The 20,548-nt window shown below is 45.8% G+C and overlaps 5 protein-coding genes across 5 annotated transcripts; 1 reads left to right on the forward strand and 4 right to left on the reverse strand.

The window, feature by feature from the left end:
* Positions 1-216: 216 nt before the first annotated feature.
* LOC119549067 lies at positions 217-5,998 on the reverse strand. The gene is made up of 3 exons (XM_037856773.1): positions 5,861-5,998; positions 2,371-2,745; positions 217-1,637 (listed from the first exon to the last, which is right to left on the reverse strand). The coding sequence occupies exons 1-3, from the start codon at positions 5,893-5,895 to the stop codon at positions 239-241; spliced, it is 1,809 nt and encodes a 602-aa protein (XP_037712701.1). The 5' UTR covers positions 5,896-5,998; the 3' UTR covers positions 217-238.
* A 745-nt stretch (positions 5,999-6,743) lies between these two features.
* LOC119549066 (putative 1-phosphatidylinositol 3-phosphate 5-kinase) lies at positions 6,744-12,813 on the reverse strand. Its single transcript, XM_037856772.1, has 7 exons — positions 12,307-12,813; positions 9,828-12,084; positions 7,758-9,767; positions 7,534-7,696; positions 7,310-7,467; positions 7,086-7,247; positions 6,744-7,025 (listed from the first exon to the last, which is right to left on the reverse strand). The coding sequence occupies exons 1-7, from the start codon at positions 12,811-12,813 to the stop codon at positions 6,838-6,840; spliced, it is 5,445 nt and encodes a 1,814-aa protein (XP_037712700.1). The 3' UTR covers positions 6,744-6,837.
* On the reverse strand, positions 12,761-13,635 carry LOC119549068 (anaphase-promoting complex subunit 13). The gene is made up of 3 exons (XM_037856774.1): positions 13,483-13,635; positions 13,054-13,200; positions 12,761-12,988 (listed from the first exon to the last, which is right to left on the reverse strand). The coding sequence occupies exons 1-3, from the start codon at positions 13,492-13,494 to the stop codon at positions 12,905-12,907; spliced, it is 243 nt and encodes an 80-aa protein (XP_037712702.1). The 5' UTR covers positions 13,495-13,635; the 3' UTR covers positions 12,761-12,904.
* A 3,426-nt stretch (positions 13,636-17,061) lies between these two features.
* LOC119550976 (cap-specific mRNA (nucleoside-2'-O-)-methyltransferase 2) lies at positions 17,062-19,419 on the forward strand. The gene is made up of 3 exons (XM_037860010.1): positions 17,062-17,196; positions 17,252-17,692; positions 17,745-19,419. The coding sequence occupies exons 1-3, from the start codon at positions 17,155-17,157 to the stop codon at positions 19,362-19,364; spliced, it is 2,103 nt and encodes a 700-aa protein (XP_037715938.1). The 5' UTR covers positions 17,062-17,154; the 3' UTR covers positions 19,365-19,419.
* LOC119550977 (ubiquitin-conjugating enzyme E2 L3) lies at positions 19,355-20,366 on the reverse strand. Its single transcript, XM_037860012.1, has one exon. The coding sequence runs from the start codon at positions 20,075-20,077 to the stop codon at positions 19,613-19,615; it is 465 nt and encodes a 154-aa protein (XP_037715940.1). The 5' UTR covers positions 20,078-20,366; the 3' UTR covers positions 19,355-19,612.
* Between the last annotated feature and the right edge of the window lie 182 nt (positions 20,367-20,548).

Consider the following 20,548-nt stretch of genomic DNA (forward strand, 5'->3'; position numbering starts at 1 on the left):
ATCTATTTTAAATTAGTTAAACGTATATATGAGTATATTTTTTTAACTTGTGAATATAAAATTGACCCCAAAATGTATTTTATCTTTCATATTATTTTTTTTTTCCTCTATTTTAAATTAGTTAAACGTATATATGAGTATATTATTTTAACCTGTGAATATAAAATTGACCCCAAAATGTGTTTTAGCTTTCATATTTCTTTTATTCCTCTACAATACACATATTTAAAACAGAATACTAGTGTTTAGGTGTAGATGCGCTGACCTGGGAGTCGTACCAGGTCTTCTTCATCCAATTGGAAGGCTTGCAGGGCTCGTCGAGCACCACGAAGGCTCCGGGCTGAGTTTGATTTCCGGGTGCTTGCTTGGCTGCCCGTCGACAACCCACGGCGTACTTGGGATTCCCCTCGATGATCGAGGAGTTCTCGCGGCAACTGGCTGCGTTCTGGAGGACAGAAGCTCGTCGGCCGTATCTGGCTGGCTTTTTGGCTGCATTTCCGCCCACATCCTGGAAGCTGGCGGCCATTGGCTGCTCGGGCTCCTTGATCTGCCGCTGACGTGAGGTCCTCCGTTTGTGGGGAATCTGTACATGCGGCTGCCTTGCCTCCAATGAGGAATCAGAACTCTTGCGGAGATTTCCCGGTACACCAGCTGGAACTCCCTCCAAATCCCTGGGACGCTCTCGCAGTTGATAGTTATACTGCGCCCGGCGATATTCCGGCGTGGCCGTTACCTCCGATGGAGGAACTGTGACCAGGACAGGAGTCTCCACATCCTCATCCGGCTGATGATGGACGGAGGGTGAAACACCAGAGGTGGGCAGCCGAAAGCAAGAGGTGGGCTTCTGGACGACGGGTCGGGAACGCGGAAAATCCTGATAGTTATTCCTGTACTCCGGATTAAACTCAATCTTGCCGCGCAGCCGGAGGAAGGGCTCTCGTGGTTTTCCCCGCTCCGGCATCTCGGTGATCTGCGGGTCTCGGAAGCTCTCGTGGTATTCGGGAATCTCTTTGGTGAACTCCCCGCGCGGACGCAGATGGTCGTCCGTCTTGAGGGACTTCTCTTTGGCCACGTGCTTGGGTGGGTCGATGAATTTGTCGCGGTACTCCGGCACCTCGGCACTGGGGGCACAGGAGCCCTCGGAGCCGGAGACGCGCAGGTTGTCGTCCTTTTTGATGGGAGCACTCTTCGAGTAGTTGGCATACATCCGAAAGCTGTCCCTGTACTCTGGCACGGCCACGAATTCGCCCTGGATCTTGATGCTGCTCATCTGGGGAATGGAGTGCGCCTTTTCGGGGAATTGCTGGACAAACTGGCGGCGATACTCCGATGGCTCTGGCACCTGGCCCTGCTGCTCTCGGTCCACGGCCTGGGCCCGCATCTGCAGGTGGCACCGCTGCTGCTCCTGGGCGGCCACATCCCGCCGAAACTTATCCGCTGCCAGTTTGTTGTTGGGATTGTTGGATTGGTTCCTGGCCGCCACCTCCGACTCGTCGAGAAACACCTCGCGTGGCAGTATCTTGGTGCTGGGATCCAGCATGAGGTACGAGGAGTTCTTCATGCCATCGGCGTTGGCGGCACTGCTTCCCTCTCCCAACTGCCAGTTCTCCGGATTGCGAACGGGAAACGTGCGGGAGCTATGGATGGGTATGGAAACATTTTTGGTTAGTCCTTTCTAGAATACTGGGTAAATTACAGGTATTAAAGGTTAATTCTTTTCTACTGGTACATTGAAACTATAAATAGGAAGAACCTACTTCGTAGGTACATAAGGGTGGTCCAAAAAATGTAATATTATTTTCACCTTTAAATAGGTATATTTTGGTGTGCAACAAATGTACATATTCGAAAACTAAAAGTCTAATTTTAAGATTTAGGCGTTGCTCAATGGTCTTAAGGCTTTCTTAAAAAACACTCATAAGACTAGTATGCCAGAAGGAATTTTGTTGAAAACAATATTTCTATAATTTCTAACTTGATGATTTCGTTAGAAACATTTTTAAGGTATGAAGTGCACAAAAGAAATAGGACCTTTATATGAAATTTACATTTGAAATCACAGATCATATGAGTGATAGACTTTGATACGTAATCGTAGAAGCTCAAACATTTTTTTAAAAGGTCCTTTTGTATGCCTTTGTAGGATGTTTTGTAATTTTTCATTTATTTAGTTGTAAGACAATCACTTTTCTTTCATAATAACTAATATTAACGAATTTGAAATGTTAACAATATTACTTAATTTGGATACTTTCTTAGTAGTTTATATATATAATTTCTTCTGGATTTTTACCCATTTTAATACCCATTGTAAATATTTAGTTTTCAATTTGTTCCACTAACTCCCCTAGAAATTATTTATATACTCACAATCGCAGGTCCTCGGGCGTGTACCAGTGGTATTTCTCCTGGTGCTCCGACAGCAGCTGCATGAATCCCTCCAGTCGCAGCGAGGTGGCGCGTCTCAGAAGGGATCTGGGTCTGGACTGAGTGCCGCGGAAGTGTTTGCGATACTCGGACTTCAGGGAGCCAAAGCTGGGCACTGGCTCATCGCCGCTGTAGAGGCACACGTTGCTCCGGGTGTGCAGATGGACGGGCTGCCGGCGACGGAAGTACTTGAGGTCATCGACGGCTATGTACTCGTGCGGATGCTTGATGGCGAACCGGCTGAGGTCGCCCTGCTTCTGGTTGGCTGTGAGATCAGGCTCTGAGAAGGAGCGATTCCAGCCGAAATCCGCATCAAAGCTAAGGGATTATAAAAAATCTTTTAAGGATCTTCTATTATAAAAGAACCATCCACTTCGTCTTGTCTTTAACTGCCAACTGACTGGCAAAGTTACGGGTATCGCTGGTGGTCGCCACCACAACCAAATAACAGGTAGGTCCCTTAATAACGGGGGCACACAAATTCCTCCAACTCCCTGCTAGCCCTTGCAATTGCAATGGTAAAGTCTCGGATTGGCGGATCGGAGGTGGAGGCTCCTCTAGGAAGGCAGCTAGTGCAAAGGCATTCCTCCACATCCATTTCCATATCCATTTCTAGCCCATGGCGTGCTCCACCACCAAGTTGCTAGGCACACTCACAAACCTTTGTAAACAAACTAATGAATAGGAAAAGTATGAAATTGCTGCAAATTAGAAAATTGTCTATTGGTTTCGACGGGAGCAGTCGGCAGCCAAAGGCAGGGTCGATCTGAGGTTTTTAGGGGGCTCAGAGAGGCTAAGAAATAAGCCTTAGCTGTGAAAAACTTTTTAAAAAAGGATATTTTTATAACAAAATATAAATTGACTAACTTCAAAATAAGAGTTCTTAAATATAAATATTTTTGAAATATCCCTACTTCACCCTATAAGTCAAAGTTACTAATTCTGAGATTTAGTTTAAAAAACATTTTAAAATGTTATTTAAATTTTAATTGATCAACTTTAAATTAAGAGTTCTAGCTCTTAGACAAAAATTCTGATGTTCTCATCTGAGTTGAAAATGTTCTTAAAAATATAACGACATTTTTAAGTTGAAAATGTTCTTATTTTGCTCGAATCAAGTTGAATTGGCGGTATTTGTGTATATTGTATATCTCGACAAATAAAAACTTATCAAAAAGTTGTTAAATAAACTCAATTTAACTTTTCTCTTCTCACCATTTCGTTTTAATATTGAGAACATTGATACCAAAATAAACTTACACGGTTTTTAAGAACGAATGTTCTCAATTCAAGAACAATGTTCTTGGATATTTCTCTCTGAGTACACATAACTTAGAGATATTCCTACTGAAAAGACATATAAGAAGATCTTTAACCTCAAATTTGTGGTCCTTTTTTTTTACAAATTTATAAGAAGTAATTCCAATAACCCCTATAAAATTCCTAAGCCCTCCTTTTCCCAAAACCGTCCCTGTTCATACTTAAATATTTTTATAAGCCAAAAATACTACTTTTAAATTTAGTTCTATAAAACATTTGCAAATATTATTTAATTATTAATCGATCAAAACATTAATTGATCAACTTTATATTAAGAGTTCTTAACTGTTAGTCCTTATAAGTAAACTTAATTTAGAGATATTCCCACTGAAAAGAAATATCACAAGATCTTTAACTTAATATTTGTTGTATTTTCTTGCCAATTTATAAGAAGTAATTCTTATAACCCCTATAAAATTCCTTAACCCCCTTTTTCCCAAAACCGTCCCTGTTCATATGTGATGCCCTGCTCACTCCAATCAATGCCAATCAATAGCTCAGTAAATTCCCGACTTTTGTTAGTCCTGACAACGCCCGCGCCACTCCGACTGGGGTCCTTGGTAATCCATATCCGGAAATGAGTTTTTTGTTGAGGCAAGGCATTGCCAAGGACTCGTCGCCCGGGCCAGGGAGCCATTAAAAATGCACAAGGATTGCCAGTCAAAGGTGAACCTGCGCGCATGCAAATTGCACTCTTTTTTTTAGGACCCCAGAACGGAACCGGGCTAAATGTGACCACAAACACCTGTTGCCCAGCTTAGCTGTACGGAGTTTAAAGTTTTCCTTCGCTATGGGTAAAAGTTCTAAAAGTTCTCACGTGTGGGGAATATGTGCCAGCCTAATGGTTATAATTGATGGCTGCCAAAATGTTATACTATCCGTGATTCAAATTTCTGTGCATAAGGCGGGGGAGTGTGCGTGATTCGCTGGCTTTTCGAATCCGAAACGGAAACAGACAGGAACATAAAAGGGCTGCCACGTAACCAAGTCTGACCCAATTTCGGGCCAACTTTCGCCCCTCAGACATAGGAACTTCGCAGTGGAAGTCCAGCGAAAGCGAACGGGTAATCTTGACAATGCCAAATGACCTTTGGCTATTTTTAAAGGGGGCCAGCGTAACGCAACCCATTTAAATATGCTAATCAGGTGCTGGCCACTGCGATACCTGGACACACATAATTACAGTTGCAGATTTATGACGATTTAATTGCTGTTACACAGCCTAGTCACGCCACAGGGCGTATACGTAATGCAGCAAACAAGAATGCACCATTATGTTAACAGCAATAAGAACAAGACAAGGTCAACCGCAACCGGGATTTCGATTAGGTCGACCATCACTCACTTGGAATTAGTTGCAAATGGAGTAGTGAAAGTTTGTAGTTTTCTTTAGAAAATGTTGTTATAAAATATAATAATTTATTCCAATGAATACTAGGCATATTCAGAATTTTAGGGGGTCATTAGGTGTCAAGAACATTGTTTTAGAAGAACTAATTTATTTATTATATTTCTTATAACCATTTTTATTATGTTTAAAATGAGCAAAGTTTTACTTATGACCATATGACACTTGCTTCAATTTTAATTGGATACACTAAAAAGAGATATCGCCCAGAATTTTAGAAATTGGAAGCCAATGTAGATTTTTTCTATTAATTAGAAAAAATATATAGTCCTAAGATACAAATTTAAAGTAATTCAAGTAAATGTACTAAATTAAACAAATGGTATGTAATATTAAAAAACAAATCTCCATTACCTCCAAGTGTCTTAAAAACAACGCGAATTCTTCAGTGCATTTTTATTAGCATATTCGTTAACTTGTGTGCTTTAATTCAATAAATTGTTTCCATGATATTTTAAAATAAATCTAATCAGTGTCATGTGGACATTATTACAAAGCACTTTAACGAAAGAATTGGGTCAGTTGAACTAGCTGGTGAAATGTGGGATAAGGACTGAGGACTTGGGCTATCATAACAGTACACATGAAACCACTTTAGCAGCAGGTGAATAAGGTCAGTTTTCCACTGCCTGTTGAAAATTTTAGCTTGAATACTTAATGTTAAGACTGGGATAGTAGGGAACGAAAAATAGTTGAACTCCTTACACATCGTTGCTTTTCCAATCGTAGGCAATCGCCATAGTTGGTTTCCTGTTCGTTGGGGGGCTGCACTTTAATTAAACATTTAATGAGTCTGCACTTTGCGGGAAAAACTTTGGGCACTCATGTTGTTGGGCACACCCCTGGCCACTGGCCACCGACCTCCTCCGAGCCCACCGAACCGCAAATGGCGCCATTCAAGCGCAGCTCGCCGCACCACAACTTGACCGCTCAGATCGTAAATCCCAACTGAACGGCGCCAATGTGCGCCACCAAGAAGTTAGCTACTTTTCGCACGCCAACTTTCCGACCTTTCCACCTCCTTTTTTTTCCTCAACTCCAATGCGCTTCTGCTTTTCCAACATTTTCCCACGGCGACTGACTTGAGGTGTCACTGGGGTATTACAACAAAAGAGGGCTGAATTCCATTTTTTTTGGGCTGAACCCTAAGTGCTGCTGCATGCAATCGCGTAGTTTATGGCCTGCTGCTCCTGCTCCAACTCCTCTAGAGAAATCAAAAGTTGCCAGCTGCAGTTGATTTGAATATGAAATGGTATTTTGATTCCGATTTTGGCCACCCGCTGCAGCTGTCAGAGTTGAGTTCTCTAACCCAGTTCGCAACAATTTGACGCCTCGCTAATGAAACCATGCTTATGAGGCACCAACGAGCACATTTGCCTGATTTACTCGCCTCTTAACGATTTCATTTCGCGACGCGGTCTCCATCATGATAATAATTTCCTTTTTCGGCTGGCACGCAACTCCGGAGTACATGGCTTTCAATTGTCATGAGCAGCGGTGGCTTCCGGGGTGCGGATGCGGGTCAAGGGCAAATCAATTCGCCTGCGACGTCGGAAATGCTGGCTGACAGAGTGCTGTTTGACTCGGATTGAGTGGGATTGGCGTCTACTTTATTGCGTCTATAGCTATGTTGTGTTAACTAAAGTGTGTGCACTTTGTGTGGGTGGTTTGTGTGGGGTGGATCAGACCTTGGAGAGACCCTCCCAGCGATCCGGAACTGTGAGGAAGTAGCGATCCATGGCGTCGATAAAGCGCTGCTTGTAGCGCTCCGGATTGACCACCGTGGGATCCTTGCCCTTGCCGCCCAGTATGCCCGATCCCTTGATGATGGACTCCACTTTCTTGTCCAGGGTGAAGGTGCGAATGTAATCTGTAATATACAACCATTAAAGTATACCAAGTTATATAGTTAATCTTTCGTTAAACCCACCTATGATGCCCAGAACGAGGACGCTGTTTTTCTTGTCCAAACCCACCAGCAGTGAGTAGTCCATGACAAGGTTTCTCTCCAGGAAAGAGGAATCCCGCTGAATGGCATCCCTGAGAACTGTTTTACTATGCGACAGCACATATAAAGGCTTTGACCAGGACACTAAAACAAAATGTGTATTAATTTTTCGAACTATGAAAGGTTTGCGAGGGAAAAGAACTCACTCTGAACCAGATTCTCATCCAGCAAAACAATTTCGCCTTGCTGGTTGCTGGGATCCACCAATCGGTTTCTCTCTGAGCCCTTAAGATCGAATTTGTTTTCTATTTCGCAGCCGTAAAACAGATTCTCCATGACCATCACTGAACGCTCCACGAAAGAACTGAAGTTGGGTAAGAATACATGGTTAATTATGTAATTTCAGTATCTATAGCTAACTAAAACCCACTCCTTTTTCTTCACGCTGACTTTGAAGACGCCAAATATCTTGGCCAGCAAGGTGGGTAGTTGCTGCTGCTGACATCTATCGATGTACTCAAAGTATTTAGGAGCAAACGGCTCAAAGATGGTCATGTCCTTGGAGTTCATTTCCTTGAGCACAAAACGATCATCTGTTAAAAAACAAAAGATATTACATATTGAAATACATACTTAGTTCACAGGAAATCTTACCCAGCGTCTTGCAAAAGCGGGAACCCGATTTACCGCCCCTCGCCTCCCACTGGACACTTTTGCAAAGGCTCCTTGCCAGAGCAATCCTTGCATCCTCCTCTAGATTCGATTCTTCCTCTGCATTACGAGGTCCTCCAACGTCGCTGGGCTTGCGCACCAGTTCCATCTCTGATCCGGTGCGACTCTGTGAGATTCTCAGCTCCTCGCGCATCTTGTTCTTCTCCAGACGGCGATAGAGGGATTTGTCCAGCTTCGGAGGTTTCAAGCTTTTGGAACGCATTGCATCGAACTCGCGGGCAAAGTAGATCTTACATTGGAACTGGCAGCTTTGGTCCTGGAATGCCAGAGTGATATGGGGACTCGGTGGCTGCTTTGTGCTTGTGCGATCCTTGCTCTTTTCCTCGGATTCAGAAGCAGTGGCTGGGGGAGGAGGTGCCGACGGAGCGGCACTGGTATTGCTTGATGTTCGGGAAAGACTGGGGCTGTCCTCGGCATCGCTTACGCTCTCCGCCAGTGGAATCTTCCGCTTCAACTGCGGACTTGAATGGGCAGCCGAGGCAGGAGTCGCATTGGAGCTTACTTTTGCCTCCTCTACTGCCTTTTGATACTCCGCCGAGGTCAAACTATAAGCAATCACCGAACTCAGATCGGTTTCCCTGACGTGAATGGGTATACAGCCCATTGGAAGCGTCAGGTGATCCTGTGCGGGAAAAGGTGACTGCAGCGGATTCACCTGATTCGCCGAGGGCAGCAGCTGGGTGAGAAACTGCTTGACAGTCTTCTTATCCGAGTAGACGTTGACGGTAGAGGCTAGCAACTGGTCAATATTAAATTTCTTCTCCGAAACTAATTGACTGTTCGATGCAGTAACTTCAGTATCCTCACTAGGACACTCCAAGGGGTCAATCTTCCTTGGCAAATTAGAGCTTGTAGCTTTCGAAGGATCCACAGACTGAACCTGCTCCGGCCTTAGTTCCTCCGTGCAGATGGTCCCCGAGTCGATGTGATGCGCCTGCTTGGCGGTCAGCTTCTCGATCTCCTGCAGCCTCGGACCCCACAGCTCAATGCTCTCTGCCAGAGCTCTCCTCGCCATGGCCATGGCATCACTGGTGTCATAAGCAGTGGCCCTGTTATCCGTGAGCAACGTGTGCACGATCTCGATCTTCTGCTTAAAGATGAACTGGTCATGGGTAAGCATTGTCTTCAGTTGCTGCACCAGCGGCGAGTTCTCCTCCTCGGTGGCCAGGTCGGCAATACGCTCGTGAATCCTGTTGTACACCTCATGACCCCGTACCGAGAAGTTCTTGATATCCTCTTGGGCTTGGGAGCTGGGAAAGGGTGGCGGCAGATTCAGTTGCAAAGTTAACGAGGGCAGGTCCGTTTCCCAAACCTCAACGGGCGTATATTGAAACTTGGCGCCCACTCCTCGGAAGCTAAAGTGGTGTACATAGTCACGATGCAATGAGTGCTCGCATGGACTGCCACCCTGCTCTGCATCCGAGGGAGGAGGTCTTCGCTTGTAGGCATGGCCATGGAAGCGCATCTCCAAATACTTGGCCAGCGAAAGACACTTTGCGGAGTCGGCTAGCGGAAGAGTGGGCGTGGTGGCATTGCAAATGCTGCACCAGGAGGTGAAGTATATGCGCTTCGGGTCAGAACGGGTCAAGTCTTCGGTTAGGTAAACATGGACACAGCCCAGAGAGTGCACATAGCGACGCACATGACCCAACATAGGCAAATTGCACGACGGGCACATGGAATTAAAGAGACAGCAGTAACGCTGGAGGAACTGCTCCAGCATAATGTCATACTGCCCATAAAACTTCATGTCCAGCAGCATAGGCATCTTGCAGAAGGATGAAACGCCCTTGGGATTGTAGTGGAAGCTGCAGAAAAGCACCGGCAGGCGCTGGTGGTTCTGCGGATCCAGGGCATCCTTATACAGTTGCTCCTCGCTGACCTTCTGCGGCCGCTGAATAACCTCTGCGTTCTTTTTCTTGGGCCGGAGCACTGTGGGGTAAATAAGTGGTAATGATATGGATTTATAGATGGGTAGAATTTTGTGCTTACTGGGAGCCTTGCCCTTGGGTAAGCGACCGCCAAAGGATCGGAATTCTGCCAGCTTGGTCTGAATGTCGCGACTGCTTGCCGGTGCTGTGATCTTCATCTGCACGAAGTCATGAGCCGGAAGCAGCTGCATCTGCTGGTTTTCTTTGTTTCCTGGCTCTGTTCTGGTATCGCTGTCTCCCACGCTATCTGGCCTTTCCAATCCCGTCCGAGACCACTGTTTGGAGAAGTATAGCTCAGCAGGAAAGAGCTTGCGCAGCTTACATTTCCTTCCCTGCTCTGTTTCCAAATACGGAAGTGGAAAAGTCAGAAAGGGACTGACCGAGAGCAGAGTGGAACTAAGTGCTGTGCGGAATCTGTTATCGTAGCGGGGTTCTACAGCCAATGCCTCCACCACGGGTGGAGCACAGGGCGAGGTGGACAGAGCTTCGGCTTGGGTCGAACGCAGTGGATCTGTGAAATCCGATACATTCTCGCTGACAATGGTGGTAATCTTATCCTCCGATTTGCGTTCCATAATGGCAGGTCGCTTAGCTCGAAGTTCCGCCTCCGTTTCAGTTTTAGGACTTGTTTCCTTGGAGTCGAAAATCGAGGGCTTTGGACTGAGCGGCTGGGCGAACTCGTTCAGCAGGAACGACATCTCCAAGCGCCAGTTGTAGCGGGCAAAAAGCAACGCCGATGCCACTCGCTTGACTCTGGTAAGCTCCGCATTGCTCCCGCCCCTCAAAAGACAAGTGTATCCCCGAGGGTTGGTCAGCTTCTCAAAGAACATCAGCGTCTTGCCATTATAGTTGCTTATATAAAAATGATTACATTCGCCCAGCTTGGGCATGGTTATATTCGACTCTATAGAACTGACAATGTCGCACTGCAGAGTGCGTGACAGACGCTCCATCACGGAGAGTTTCACATCCAGAACGAGGGTTACGCCATAAGATCTAAGGAGATCCTGGGCAATGCCAGCCACATTCTTATGGACAAGCACAATGTTGGGTGTGAAGCTCATGATGCGGGCACATACATTGCGCAAGTACTCTTTCTCCTGCAGCAGAACTGTCTCGATGGTCACAAATTTGCCTTCGATACGTTCGTAGACGATGGGGCACTGCAGTAGCAGGATGCGGGGAGAAGGCACTTTCGTGGCCATATCTTTGTGAGCCACGTTCTTGGAAAAAGCCACTCCATGGACAATCTTTGAGTCCTTGCGCCTGCCACCAGGCACCTTCTTAAAGTTCACATAGTTGCGGATGTCCATTAAATCGTTAGAGCAGTGCTCCGGCTTGAAGTGATTGGCTGCCGTGGAGCACAGCATCTGCAGAACCTTGTCCCATTCCTGGTCCAAGCCATTGGCACGCAACATTTGTGCCAGCAATTGCTCCTCGTGCTCACAATATGAAGCGAGCAGCTTTGAAGTGGCTGTGGTAAAGCAGCGATCGTTCTCCAGTTCGTTTTCCAGCTCCTTCTCCTTTTCCTCGGCCGATTGATCCATTGATTTGGGCGGCTGTGGTTCCGCATGGGGAGCAGCCTCAAACTGCGGACTTATTGTACGGGATGTATCCGAGCTGTTGCTCTTGGAAAACTTGTAGTGCAGCGTGGGATCGAACTCCATCTGCTCGGGATCGGGAACGATTGGCTCTAGGAAACCAGCGGCCAGCATGGCATTCAGTATTGCCACTGCCTGCACCTCGTTCGCGGATTTGTTATTGCTGTTGAGGAACTCGATCAGACGCTGTCCACAGTTCTGGGCCGGCAGGTCGCGCTGCATCTCTTCGTGCAGGGTAATCAACGAGTTAGACTGCTGCAGGATGTTCTTTCGATCGTCAATGGAGAGAGTGGTGTAAGTTGGATGCGAACTGAACCGTTCCTCTTGGTAGCCCACTGACATCTTTCGCGACAATGGAGCTCTCTGCTGCTGCGGATGCTTGGCATGCGGTGTTTCACTGTCTTGAACCTCTAGTTTGTTACTAAGGTGCTGCTGCAGTGCCTGCAGATCCTGGCCCATCTCAGAGCTAGAGGACTTCAGGAATGTGAGCACTATCTTGGAGCAGTAATTGCACACCTTGAGGTCGCCATCGCAGTGTATAATCATGCCGGGCACCACCTGATTGCAGCACTTGGAGCAGAAGATCTGGCCGCACAGGCGGCAGTGGTGCTTTCGCCGGAAGGTGGAGAACTTCTGGGAGCAGTCGTAGCACTCCTTGGCCTTCGAATCGGGCATCCAGAAGCGCTGCAGCTCCGTGTCCTTGTAGTTACGCAGATCCTGCAAAAAATGTTATGGTACATATTACTTATTGTGGCTTATGACTTGAAAATCTTTAACTTTTATTTGCATTTTTAATTATCTTGAAAACATAGGGTTTTAAGCAGGAAATTAGTCATCATAAATATGTGATAATAGGTTTGTGGTCACATTAATCATTTTCTATGCATATTTTAAGGGCATTAGCTTTATAGCGATAATGGGCTTGTAACTTTCACTCACATTATTGTTTTTTGTAGCCACAATATTGCTGATGTGCTTGAGCACGTTGGAAACGGTGCGCCCCTGATTCGCTTCGCTGGCTGGCAGGGGCAGCGCCTCGACGCGCTCGCTGGCCTCGGAATCCTCGGCGGCGGTGTTGATGGAGGTGCTCGTGCTTCGGGATTCACTATTTGTTCTTATGCTGAGCGTGGTGGGTGGCTGCGGGCGACCCGAACTCAAGCTAGAGGTTTCCACATCCGAAACCTCAGAAACGGGAGCTTGGGACTCACTGAAAAACTGCGACTTGCCCACCACTTGTGATGGAGCGCTGCTGCTGCTACAGCTGCTCCCGCTGGATATATCATTGACCGTGTTGTAGCTCTGGTTGTAGACATTCTGGATCTTGTTCACTACCCGGCCGAAGAGCGACTCCGGCTTGTCCTCGAAGTTGCGTGCGAATTCGGTTAGTTTGGAGGGCGAGTGCAGGTGCTGGTGGTTCAGGCTGTTGCTCTGATTGTTGCTAGTCATGTTGCCTGGGTGTTAAGAGTTGGATAGCCTGTGGCGCCAACAGGCTGGTGGGCGAGGCGGTGGCGCTCGCCCGTGGACTCGTGGTCCTTGGTTAGATAGAGGTGATGTTGAGCTGATCGATAAGGGCTGCGTCCGGTGCCAGCGAGCCCAGCGCCAGATCAGTCCACTTTTGCTCCTGCGGAAGGCGAAGCCATACAAATAAGAGATTCACCAAGGGGAACCACAAACATTTCAGCTCACCTGCTCGCTGACCGTCAGGTGTGAATCACCGCCGTCCGCCTCCGGATCGGGTAGCTTTTCGCGTGGCACTAGAATCTGATCGAAGGGCAGAACTTCCATGCGCCAAGCATTGTCTACAATGTCCAGCAGCAGATCATCGATCGGTGCCTGTGTGGTGGGGATGATAGTACAGGGTATTATCTTGCCGATCGTGGGAGAAGAAAACAAGGCAACGCCCCCGCTGCGCAATTACGTCACTCTGCGACACTGGCCAAATACTGGAGACACGGTATTGCTCGCGTATTTAGATTTATCACAATGGGCGCCGTTGATAAGTACGACTAATTGCTGTGAAGCGATAATTTTGCCACACTCACAGGCGACGCAGTAGTAGTTACTAACTTTTGGTCGAGCTGTAAGTACTGGTGGTCAGAGCACTTGCCCACTTACCTGGCTATCCATCACTTATGGAATAGTTTAATCTGAGATTGGCCAGCCTTCCAACTGCTTGCCAATTGTTTGTTTAGCCTCTTTTAGAGTGATTTTGTAAACAATTGGCAAAGAATGGTGTTTTGTTAAACAAAACAGCTGTTTGGAGATGGGTTTTTTTGTGGCTGCAGAACAGCGATAGTATCGATTGGCGTTCTTTAGATTTCAGCGCTGCCTATCGAACGTGTTATCGATTTTGGCGCATTTTGAAATTGTTGGTTCTGCTGAGCAAATAAATAGCTGAAAAGTCAACAAAAGATCAAAACAACCAATTTTTACTAAAAGATTCTGTATTTATTGGCAATAAACTTAAAGGGGAGAAAATTTGACATAGTTCGGTACACCAATTTTTACTTTTTTATGGTATTATGTTTTAATAAAAGAATATATATCCAGCGAAGTTCAATTTCCATAAATTGCTTAGTTAGGTTAATTTTCATATCCTTAGTACCCTCTTCTTTGAAGAACATTCAAAATCCAACTATTTTAGGGCCATTATAAAGCTGTCCTTTATCCTCTGTGTCTGAAAAAAAATTAGAATTTTCTTTTCCGGTAAAAATCGTATTTTCTAAACCAAATCTGTAATAGTCTAAAATTTTCGTAAGAAATTTCGTAGTTTTATAGATATTCTGTGTACTTTTATACCTGCAATAATAATATTCAAGATTATAGTCTTTTACGATCCAATATGGGTTTTAATTCTCTCTCGATTTACGACCTTGTTGACTGTTCCATTGAACAACTGACTAGATGCAGCATAGCGCTCTTAAAATTCGCTTTTCAACGTCAGCTATGCCGACATCTTGCCAATTTACCAACAGAAGCGGGCTATACGATCGATTCGACTTATATACATGACTCCAAAAAAAAACCGAGCTCGCACACAAATCACCGAAATATATTCTCACTGCGATCACAAATGGTCTTCTATTACTCGCTTGTTGTCAATGGCTTTTATCAATGAAACGCTTGTATGTTTTGAAAAGCACTTAACAAGTTCTGGGTGCTGGTTTTCTGGCTCTCGAACCTATGGATCGGTTATTGGATGGATGGCTTGGACTGCCGGACGATGGCAAGTGTAATCCGTCAGCGGTGGAGACTAATTGGCAACTGATTCCGAAGCCGAGCGACGAGCTCAGCACCACACCTCGGCAATTGAAGAAGTTTCAATTAGTTGGCATTTGACACTCACACATGGAGAAGAAACGGGGATTGGATGGCGTTGAGTGCCCGTTGCCAGCTCACGCACACCGTCGCAGAGTGGGGGTGATACCTGTACAGGCTTACCTGTATACGGCGACAGGTAGGTAGGCAATGGGAAAAAAGAGGAGAGGAAGGGGTACACCGGCCTGGCACACCGCTTAAGCCGCTTTTTAGCGCAATGCCATATGCCCGGAATATTAATGAACTCCCTTTTGAGAAAAATATGAAATGAAATAAAATTTTGTTGCCAACAATAGCCGTGTCCACGTTCGAGTCGTTGTCATTGTAGTTTCGGAATTGGAATTTGTCGGCCGCGGCAGAGGGCCCCAAAAATGCACTTACCATGGCCACCATTCAGCGCCAAACACGGCGCATGCTCAGCGATTGCTACTTCCGTTGGGAAAAAGATATAGAAAATATTGTCCCGAAGCGAAGGAATACATAGATCTTCACGGGACGATTACCCCGAAGAGGGTATAGTTCGCTCTCTGAGGGCTTCTGTGAACCATCTATAGGCATTACATTACAGATATTTATGCGCGATTATACAAAACAGTCACGTGCCGGTCTTTTCTATATACATATCAGCACAAATACTGGTCCGGGGACTTACACCTATATGCCCGAACTGCTATTTATATGTGGGGATATATATATATTTTCATATAGAAAGGCCGGGAACGTTACTCACGACCCATGTCTGGAGCTTCAAGATCCAGAAGCAAAACCCCCTCCCTCGGGACTATTGGTATCCGATCCTTTCCTTTGGAAACTCATAATTTGAATATTGTTATTATTATTCATATGCACACGAATCACGTTCAAATGGCCATAAAGTCGGCAAAGCATGCACGTATTAAGTAAACCCATTGACCACGATGGTCGAAGCTGAAATTCCGAAAGCCCCAAGACATAACCACATTCCGACTGGAAGTAGAAATTCATATGGATCCGAGGATACCGACCAAGTCTTTCCTGCAATTTCTCCCACTTCCGTCTTTGGCCCATTCGCAGCGATTAAATTACAATTAATTAACTATTAGTATGCACAATCGAAGCACTAACGGATGATGACCAATAGTTTCGTAACCAGGTAGTTTGAAGGCCCCTTATCTGTCGCCTACACTGCGCTTTCTAAACTACTATTCATAGAACCGAAGAAATTAATTTTAATAAGCCATTCGGTATTTCAGGCACGGTGTTCCCAGCGGATCGGATCGGATTTCTACGGGAAATGCTTTGACGATGATCGGTCTCGAAGGTGAAAAGGAAATTATTATTATACAAGAGGAAATACTTGAAAAGTACAACGGGACCTGTGAAACCTTTCGTTGGTTTACCATGTACGGTTTTCGAAAAGGGTTTAGTTCTTTAAACTTTATATGAAACATAAAACTCATCTTAAGATTTTTCTTATACCCTTGCTGAGGCTATAATGACATTCAGAAGTTTGCAACGCAGGATGATACCTTTCCGACCCGATAAAGTATATATGTATCACTTTTAAAGATATCGCGATGAAACCTTCCCAAAAGTTTAATTTTTATAGCAGTAGTGTATAAGCTGGAATGAGCCAGGTCGGACAACTATATCCTATAGGATATATTCCCATAGGAATGATCAAAACATATTTATGTTTTAGTATTTCAGAATCACGAATTCAATTTAATAAAAATCGGACTACTATATCATATATCTGCCATAGGAATGATCGGGAAACTAATGTCAAAACAATACAAGATCCGTTGTATTACGTTTTTGGAAATCATATACGGTAGTACATTAAAATTAAACGTTATCTTAACATATCTGTAATTATTTTTTAGGAAAGACTTGCAAGGGTATAGAAACTTCGGCTTGCCGAACTTATCTTCCTAACTCGTTTTTTTATGATTTTATGTGATATTATTTTTGTGAAAAGGCTTGACAATCCTTAAAAGATATTCTCATAATATCCTGGTCTTAAATAAAGATTTTTATATATTGTGGGGTTTTCAAACCCAAATTGTACCAGTGAAATTTTATTATTCTTTCGAGTATAAAATGGTTGATAGTTATTTTGTTTACCAGAAATTATATACAAATCCTTTTTAATATCTTATGTATCTACTAATCAAAAAATGAATGTAATAAAATTAATAAAATAATATAAATATCAGCAGACCAATAGTCGAATGGGAATGTGAACATTCTACGATATAATACGGCTACTTATTTTCTTATTGGTATCAATTCATTAATTTCAATTCTGGCTGCCAGAAAAAACAATTTGAATTTGATAGTTTAATCGATAGCTTTTGCGGGCTTCCATCGCCATCGATAAAGAATTAGCGATACTATATATCTAAATAGCGATATTATTCGGTGTGCGAAGAAACATCTCAAGCGTCAGCAATTGTTTTTAATTAAATAACTAATTCCGTGCCCGGAATGAGCTTTCAACCGCCTTCCCAAGGAAAGCCCCATCCAATGGTAAGTAGAAGTTTCTCCCTGTATCACCGCTGGTTTAACCCTAATCACTTTCCAGGCGGACTACCAATCCATCCGGCTTTCCGAATTGGAACAGCTTTTCGAGAAGAAGTTCCACTACCAGAAGCCACGGGGAAATGAATCCTGGCAATTGCCACCACAAGATCAGGCTCTCTTCAGCGAGTTCTACCAATTCGAGGCGCTGCAGGGACTGCGCGAGCAACTGAATGCGATCAAGAGCAAACTGAACGACTATGGTGTCCAGGAATGGAGTGCCCATACCAACCGGCGTGATCCTTCTGGCGAGGTCTCCTGGCGCCTCAAGAACGATACCAAGGCGGAGTTCGTAACCGTGGCCTGGTGCAAATTCTTCGAATGCCTGCATCGTTATCCATTGGTCAAGACACCAGTGGTCAACACTCTGCATCTCTGCGAGGCTCCTGGAGCCTTCATCGCATCTTTAAACCACTATCTACACAGCGTGTACTCCAAAGATGAGGTGAGTTAAAGAGGAATCCTTGAAGAGATCACATACTAAACTCCTTTTGCAGATTAAATGGAACTGGCGATCCACCACTTTGAATCCCTACTACGAAGGCAATGCCTTGAACCAGATGATCTCCGATGACAGATTCATCTTCCACACGCTGGACCACTGGCTCTTTCACAAAGATCTTACCGGTAATCTACTTGATGTGGACAACATTGACCACTTGGCGGAACGTTGTGCGGAGGATTTGAAGGGACAAGTAGATCTGGTCACTGCCGACGGCTCCATTGATTGTGCCGCACAGCCCGATTGCCAGGAGGAGATAGTGGTTCGCCTGTTCTTTGCCGAAGTACTCAGCGCTTTGAAGATCCTCTCAAATGGTGGCAGCTTCCTGGTGAAGATGTTCACCCTCTTCGAGGCCTGTAGTGTTTCACTCCTCTACTCGCTCAACTGCATCTTTGAGCAGGTGCACATCTTTAAGCCGGCCACATCCAAGCGCGGAAACTCTGAAGTTTATGTAATCTGTCTGAATTATCAGAAGGACACTCCCGGCTTGCCTCGTTTGCTGGAGGAGATAAAAGCCAAGCTGGCTCAGCCAAATGACACCATGGTGATGCCTTTGTTTGCCAGATCCCAGATCCCTCAGGACTTTCTCATGCAGCACGAGATTGCCTGTCGTCTGTATATGAAGCTCCAGGCGGATGCCATCGAGGGAAGTATCTATGCCTATGAGTCCAACGATCGCCATTATCTAAGACATCTTCACCATCTCCGAGGACTCGTATCCAACACCTACTACAGTCGCTACAAAGTGAAACCCCTGGAGGATAGTCTGTGCATTGTGGACAAGGAGGCAACTAGCAAGGCTCTCGGATTCTCAGTCCCTGTCTATGGAGGATCCTACACAGAAAGGGAGAACTTGAAACACGGTGACCTTCTCAAGCAGATCTACTGCTTGCGCCGGGAATTTAACCAATTGGAGAAGTGTCCCAGTGGCAGACCTACATACTCATACGTAAAGAACAGAGTGGCGCCCTTGAATCTTCGCGTTGCCCGAGGAGCTCCTGTCCAGAGCCTGCAAAGCAGCCTGTTTGCCTCGGAACCCATACTCCTACTGCGCCTTCGCATTCTGGACACATTTGATCTCGATCCCGTTTGGCAGACTGCACCCAAGTGCCAATTGGATGCCACGACACTCAACTATCTGCCTCCCTCGGAAAACCAAAGCTTCCACTCAGCTCAGCAATGCTTTTTCGTAGATCTCCTGGAAGCAGTAAGGGAAAAGCAGCCCCAGAGCATTGTCTTCCACAAGTTCCTGTTCCTCACCCACTACGCTGCTTCCCTGCTGCTGTTCCTCATGGAAAGCATTTACGAGGAGTGCAGTTTCGACAGCCATCAATCGCAAACCCTGACGTTGAGCAAGCTTAAAGCCATGGAGAGCAAAGAGTTAGGGCAAGTGCTGATGATCCTTAAGGATGAGCAGGCAGGGGCCATTCACAGCCTGCTGGAGATCAAGGAGCTGCAGAAGAACCAATTCAGCAACGCCCTCATCCAGCACAACAACAACGTGCTGCTGACCTGTTTCCGCGGCATGCTGGGCGAGGAATCCTTTCCTATGCCCCCGCTCTCGACATCCAAAATGGAGGTCTCTACCATCCAAGAGCCGGCTGCTGTTTTTTAACATAACGAACATGTATTTCTCACTTGCATAAAATTACAGTGCTACTTTTACAAAACTAGGTACTCTTCCGGGTGAAATCCGCTTACATGTTTTTTGAGGATAGCTTTTTTTTTTGGGGGGGATCGAAAATGAAAATTAAATAACTAACTGAAAAAATCACAAGACTAAGTGGGGATCGAGGGTGTACATGGGTTGTGGGCTGGTCCACCTACTCCACCTTCTCCGCCGTCGTCGCCTTCGCCATCCCGCTAGTCCGCCGGACGCTTTTCGCTGTGCTTCTTGGTGTAGTCCTCGGCGTTCTTGACGAACTTCTTGCGATCCTTGAGGAACTCCTCGGCCAGTTCCGCCCGCAGCGGATGCTCCGGCTCGGGATCGTTGATCAGGTCAACCAGGGCCTGCACCACCTGATCGGTCCGCGTGGCCGGCTTCCAGTTCTCCGTGCTAATGATGGGCAGGCACACCTGACCCTTTTCGTCGATGTTCGGATGATAGATCCGCGTCTTGAAGTTGATCTTCGGGGGCTTGAAGGGATACTCCGCCGGGAAGTTGATCTCGATGCGGAAGGCGCCCTTGTTGTACGGCGGATTGTCGGGCACAATCAATCCCGTCCAGCGCAGCAGGTTGTCATCGTCCGCCTTGATGTCCCGGAAGGCCTTCAGTGTGTTGTCCTGCAAATCGCTCAATTCTTTTCGTAGGCGTCGCGGCGCAGTCATCGTGGTGTCTGTGTGTGTGTGTGTGTGTGGGTTTTCTTTTGCTGCTGCTTAGTGGTGTGTGTGTGTGTGTTTTGGGGCAAGGGGCGGGGGCTCTGCTCTCTGCGTGTGCACTTTTGTTTGCCCTTGTGTGAGCTGCAAATCGATGGTTTTGCCTTCCGGATGAGTAATACGCTTGTTGGGGGCGCCGGCCTTTCGTTCCCGGTGCTGCTCCAGTTGCCTTGTGTCACCTTTAATTTCCCCCGAAATCAGCACGTAAGTCTGCGAATTTCTGAAAAATGGTTCGTACAAGAATCCCCCAAATGGCGTTAGGGTGTTTTTTGGACCTGCTCACACCTGCGCTGCAGTGCGATTACACTAGTCAACAAATCGATATCGTTGATTTTTATTTATACATTTAAATAGTATTTAATCAATTTTAACTTTTTTATTTAATTAAAGTTAACCAGGCTACTAATATTAGATACGGTTTGT

This window comes from Drosophila subpulchrella, chromosome 2R (assembly GCF_014743375.2).
Source record: "Drosophila subpulchrella strain 33 F10 #4 breed RU33 chromosome 2R, RU_Dsub_v1.1 Primary Assembly, whole genome shotgun sequence".
Taxonomy (NCBI): domain Eukaryota; kingdom Metazoa; phylum Arthropoda; class Insecta; order Diptera; family Drosophilidae; genus Drosophila; species Drosophila subpulchrella.

Bases quoted from the DNA above. Each gene is read 5' to 3' on its own strand.
- LOC119549067 (XM_037856773.1), bottom strand. From the start codon at position 5,895: ATGGCGATTGCCTACGATTGGAAAAGCAACGATGT. The intron at 2,746-5,860 runs GTAAGGAGTTCA...ATAATCCCTTAG, and splicing joins GATTGGAAAAGCAACGATGT to CTTTGATGCGGATTTCGGCT. The intron at 1,638-2,370 runs GTGAGTATATAA...ACCCATCCATAG, and splicing joins ACGCCCGAGGACCTGCGATT to CTCCCGCACGTTTCCCGTTC.
- LOC119549066 (XM_037856772.1), bottom strand. From the start codon at position 12,813: ATGACTAGCAACAATCAGAGCAACAGCCTGAACCACCAGCACCTGCAC. The intron at 12,085-12,306 runs GTGAGTGAAAGT...CATTTTTTGCAG, and splicing joins TGGCTACAAAAAACAATAAT to GATCTGCGTAACTACAAGGA. The intron at 7,248-7,309 runs GTGAGTTCTTTT...ATTTTGTTTTAG, and splicing joins GGATGAGAATCTGGTTCAGA to TGTCCTGGTCAAAGCCTTTA.
- LOC119549068 (XM_037856774.1), bottom strand. The intron at 12,989-13,053 runs GTGAGCTGAAAT...CGCCTTCCGCAG, and splicing joins ACCTGACGGTCAGCGAGCAG to GAGCAAAAGTGGACTGATCT.
- LOC119550976 (XM_037860010.1), top strand. From the start codon at position 17,155: ATGAGCTTTCAACCGCCTTCCCAAGGAAAGCCCCATCCAATG. The intron at 17,197-17,251 runs GTAAGTAGAAGT...ATCACTTTCCAG, and splicing joins AAGGAAAGCCCCATCCAATG to GCGGACTACCAATCCATCCG. The intron at 17,693-17,744 runs GTGAGTTAAAGA...CTCCTTTTGCAG, and splicing joins GCGTGTACTCCAAAGATGAG to ATTAAATGGAACTGGCGATC.
- LOC119550977 (XM_037860012.1), bottom strand. From the start codon at position 20,077: ATGACTGCGCCGCGACGCCTACGAAAAGAATTGAGCGATTTGCAGGAC.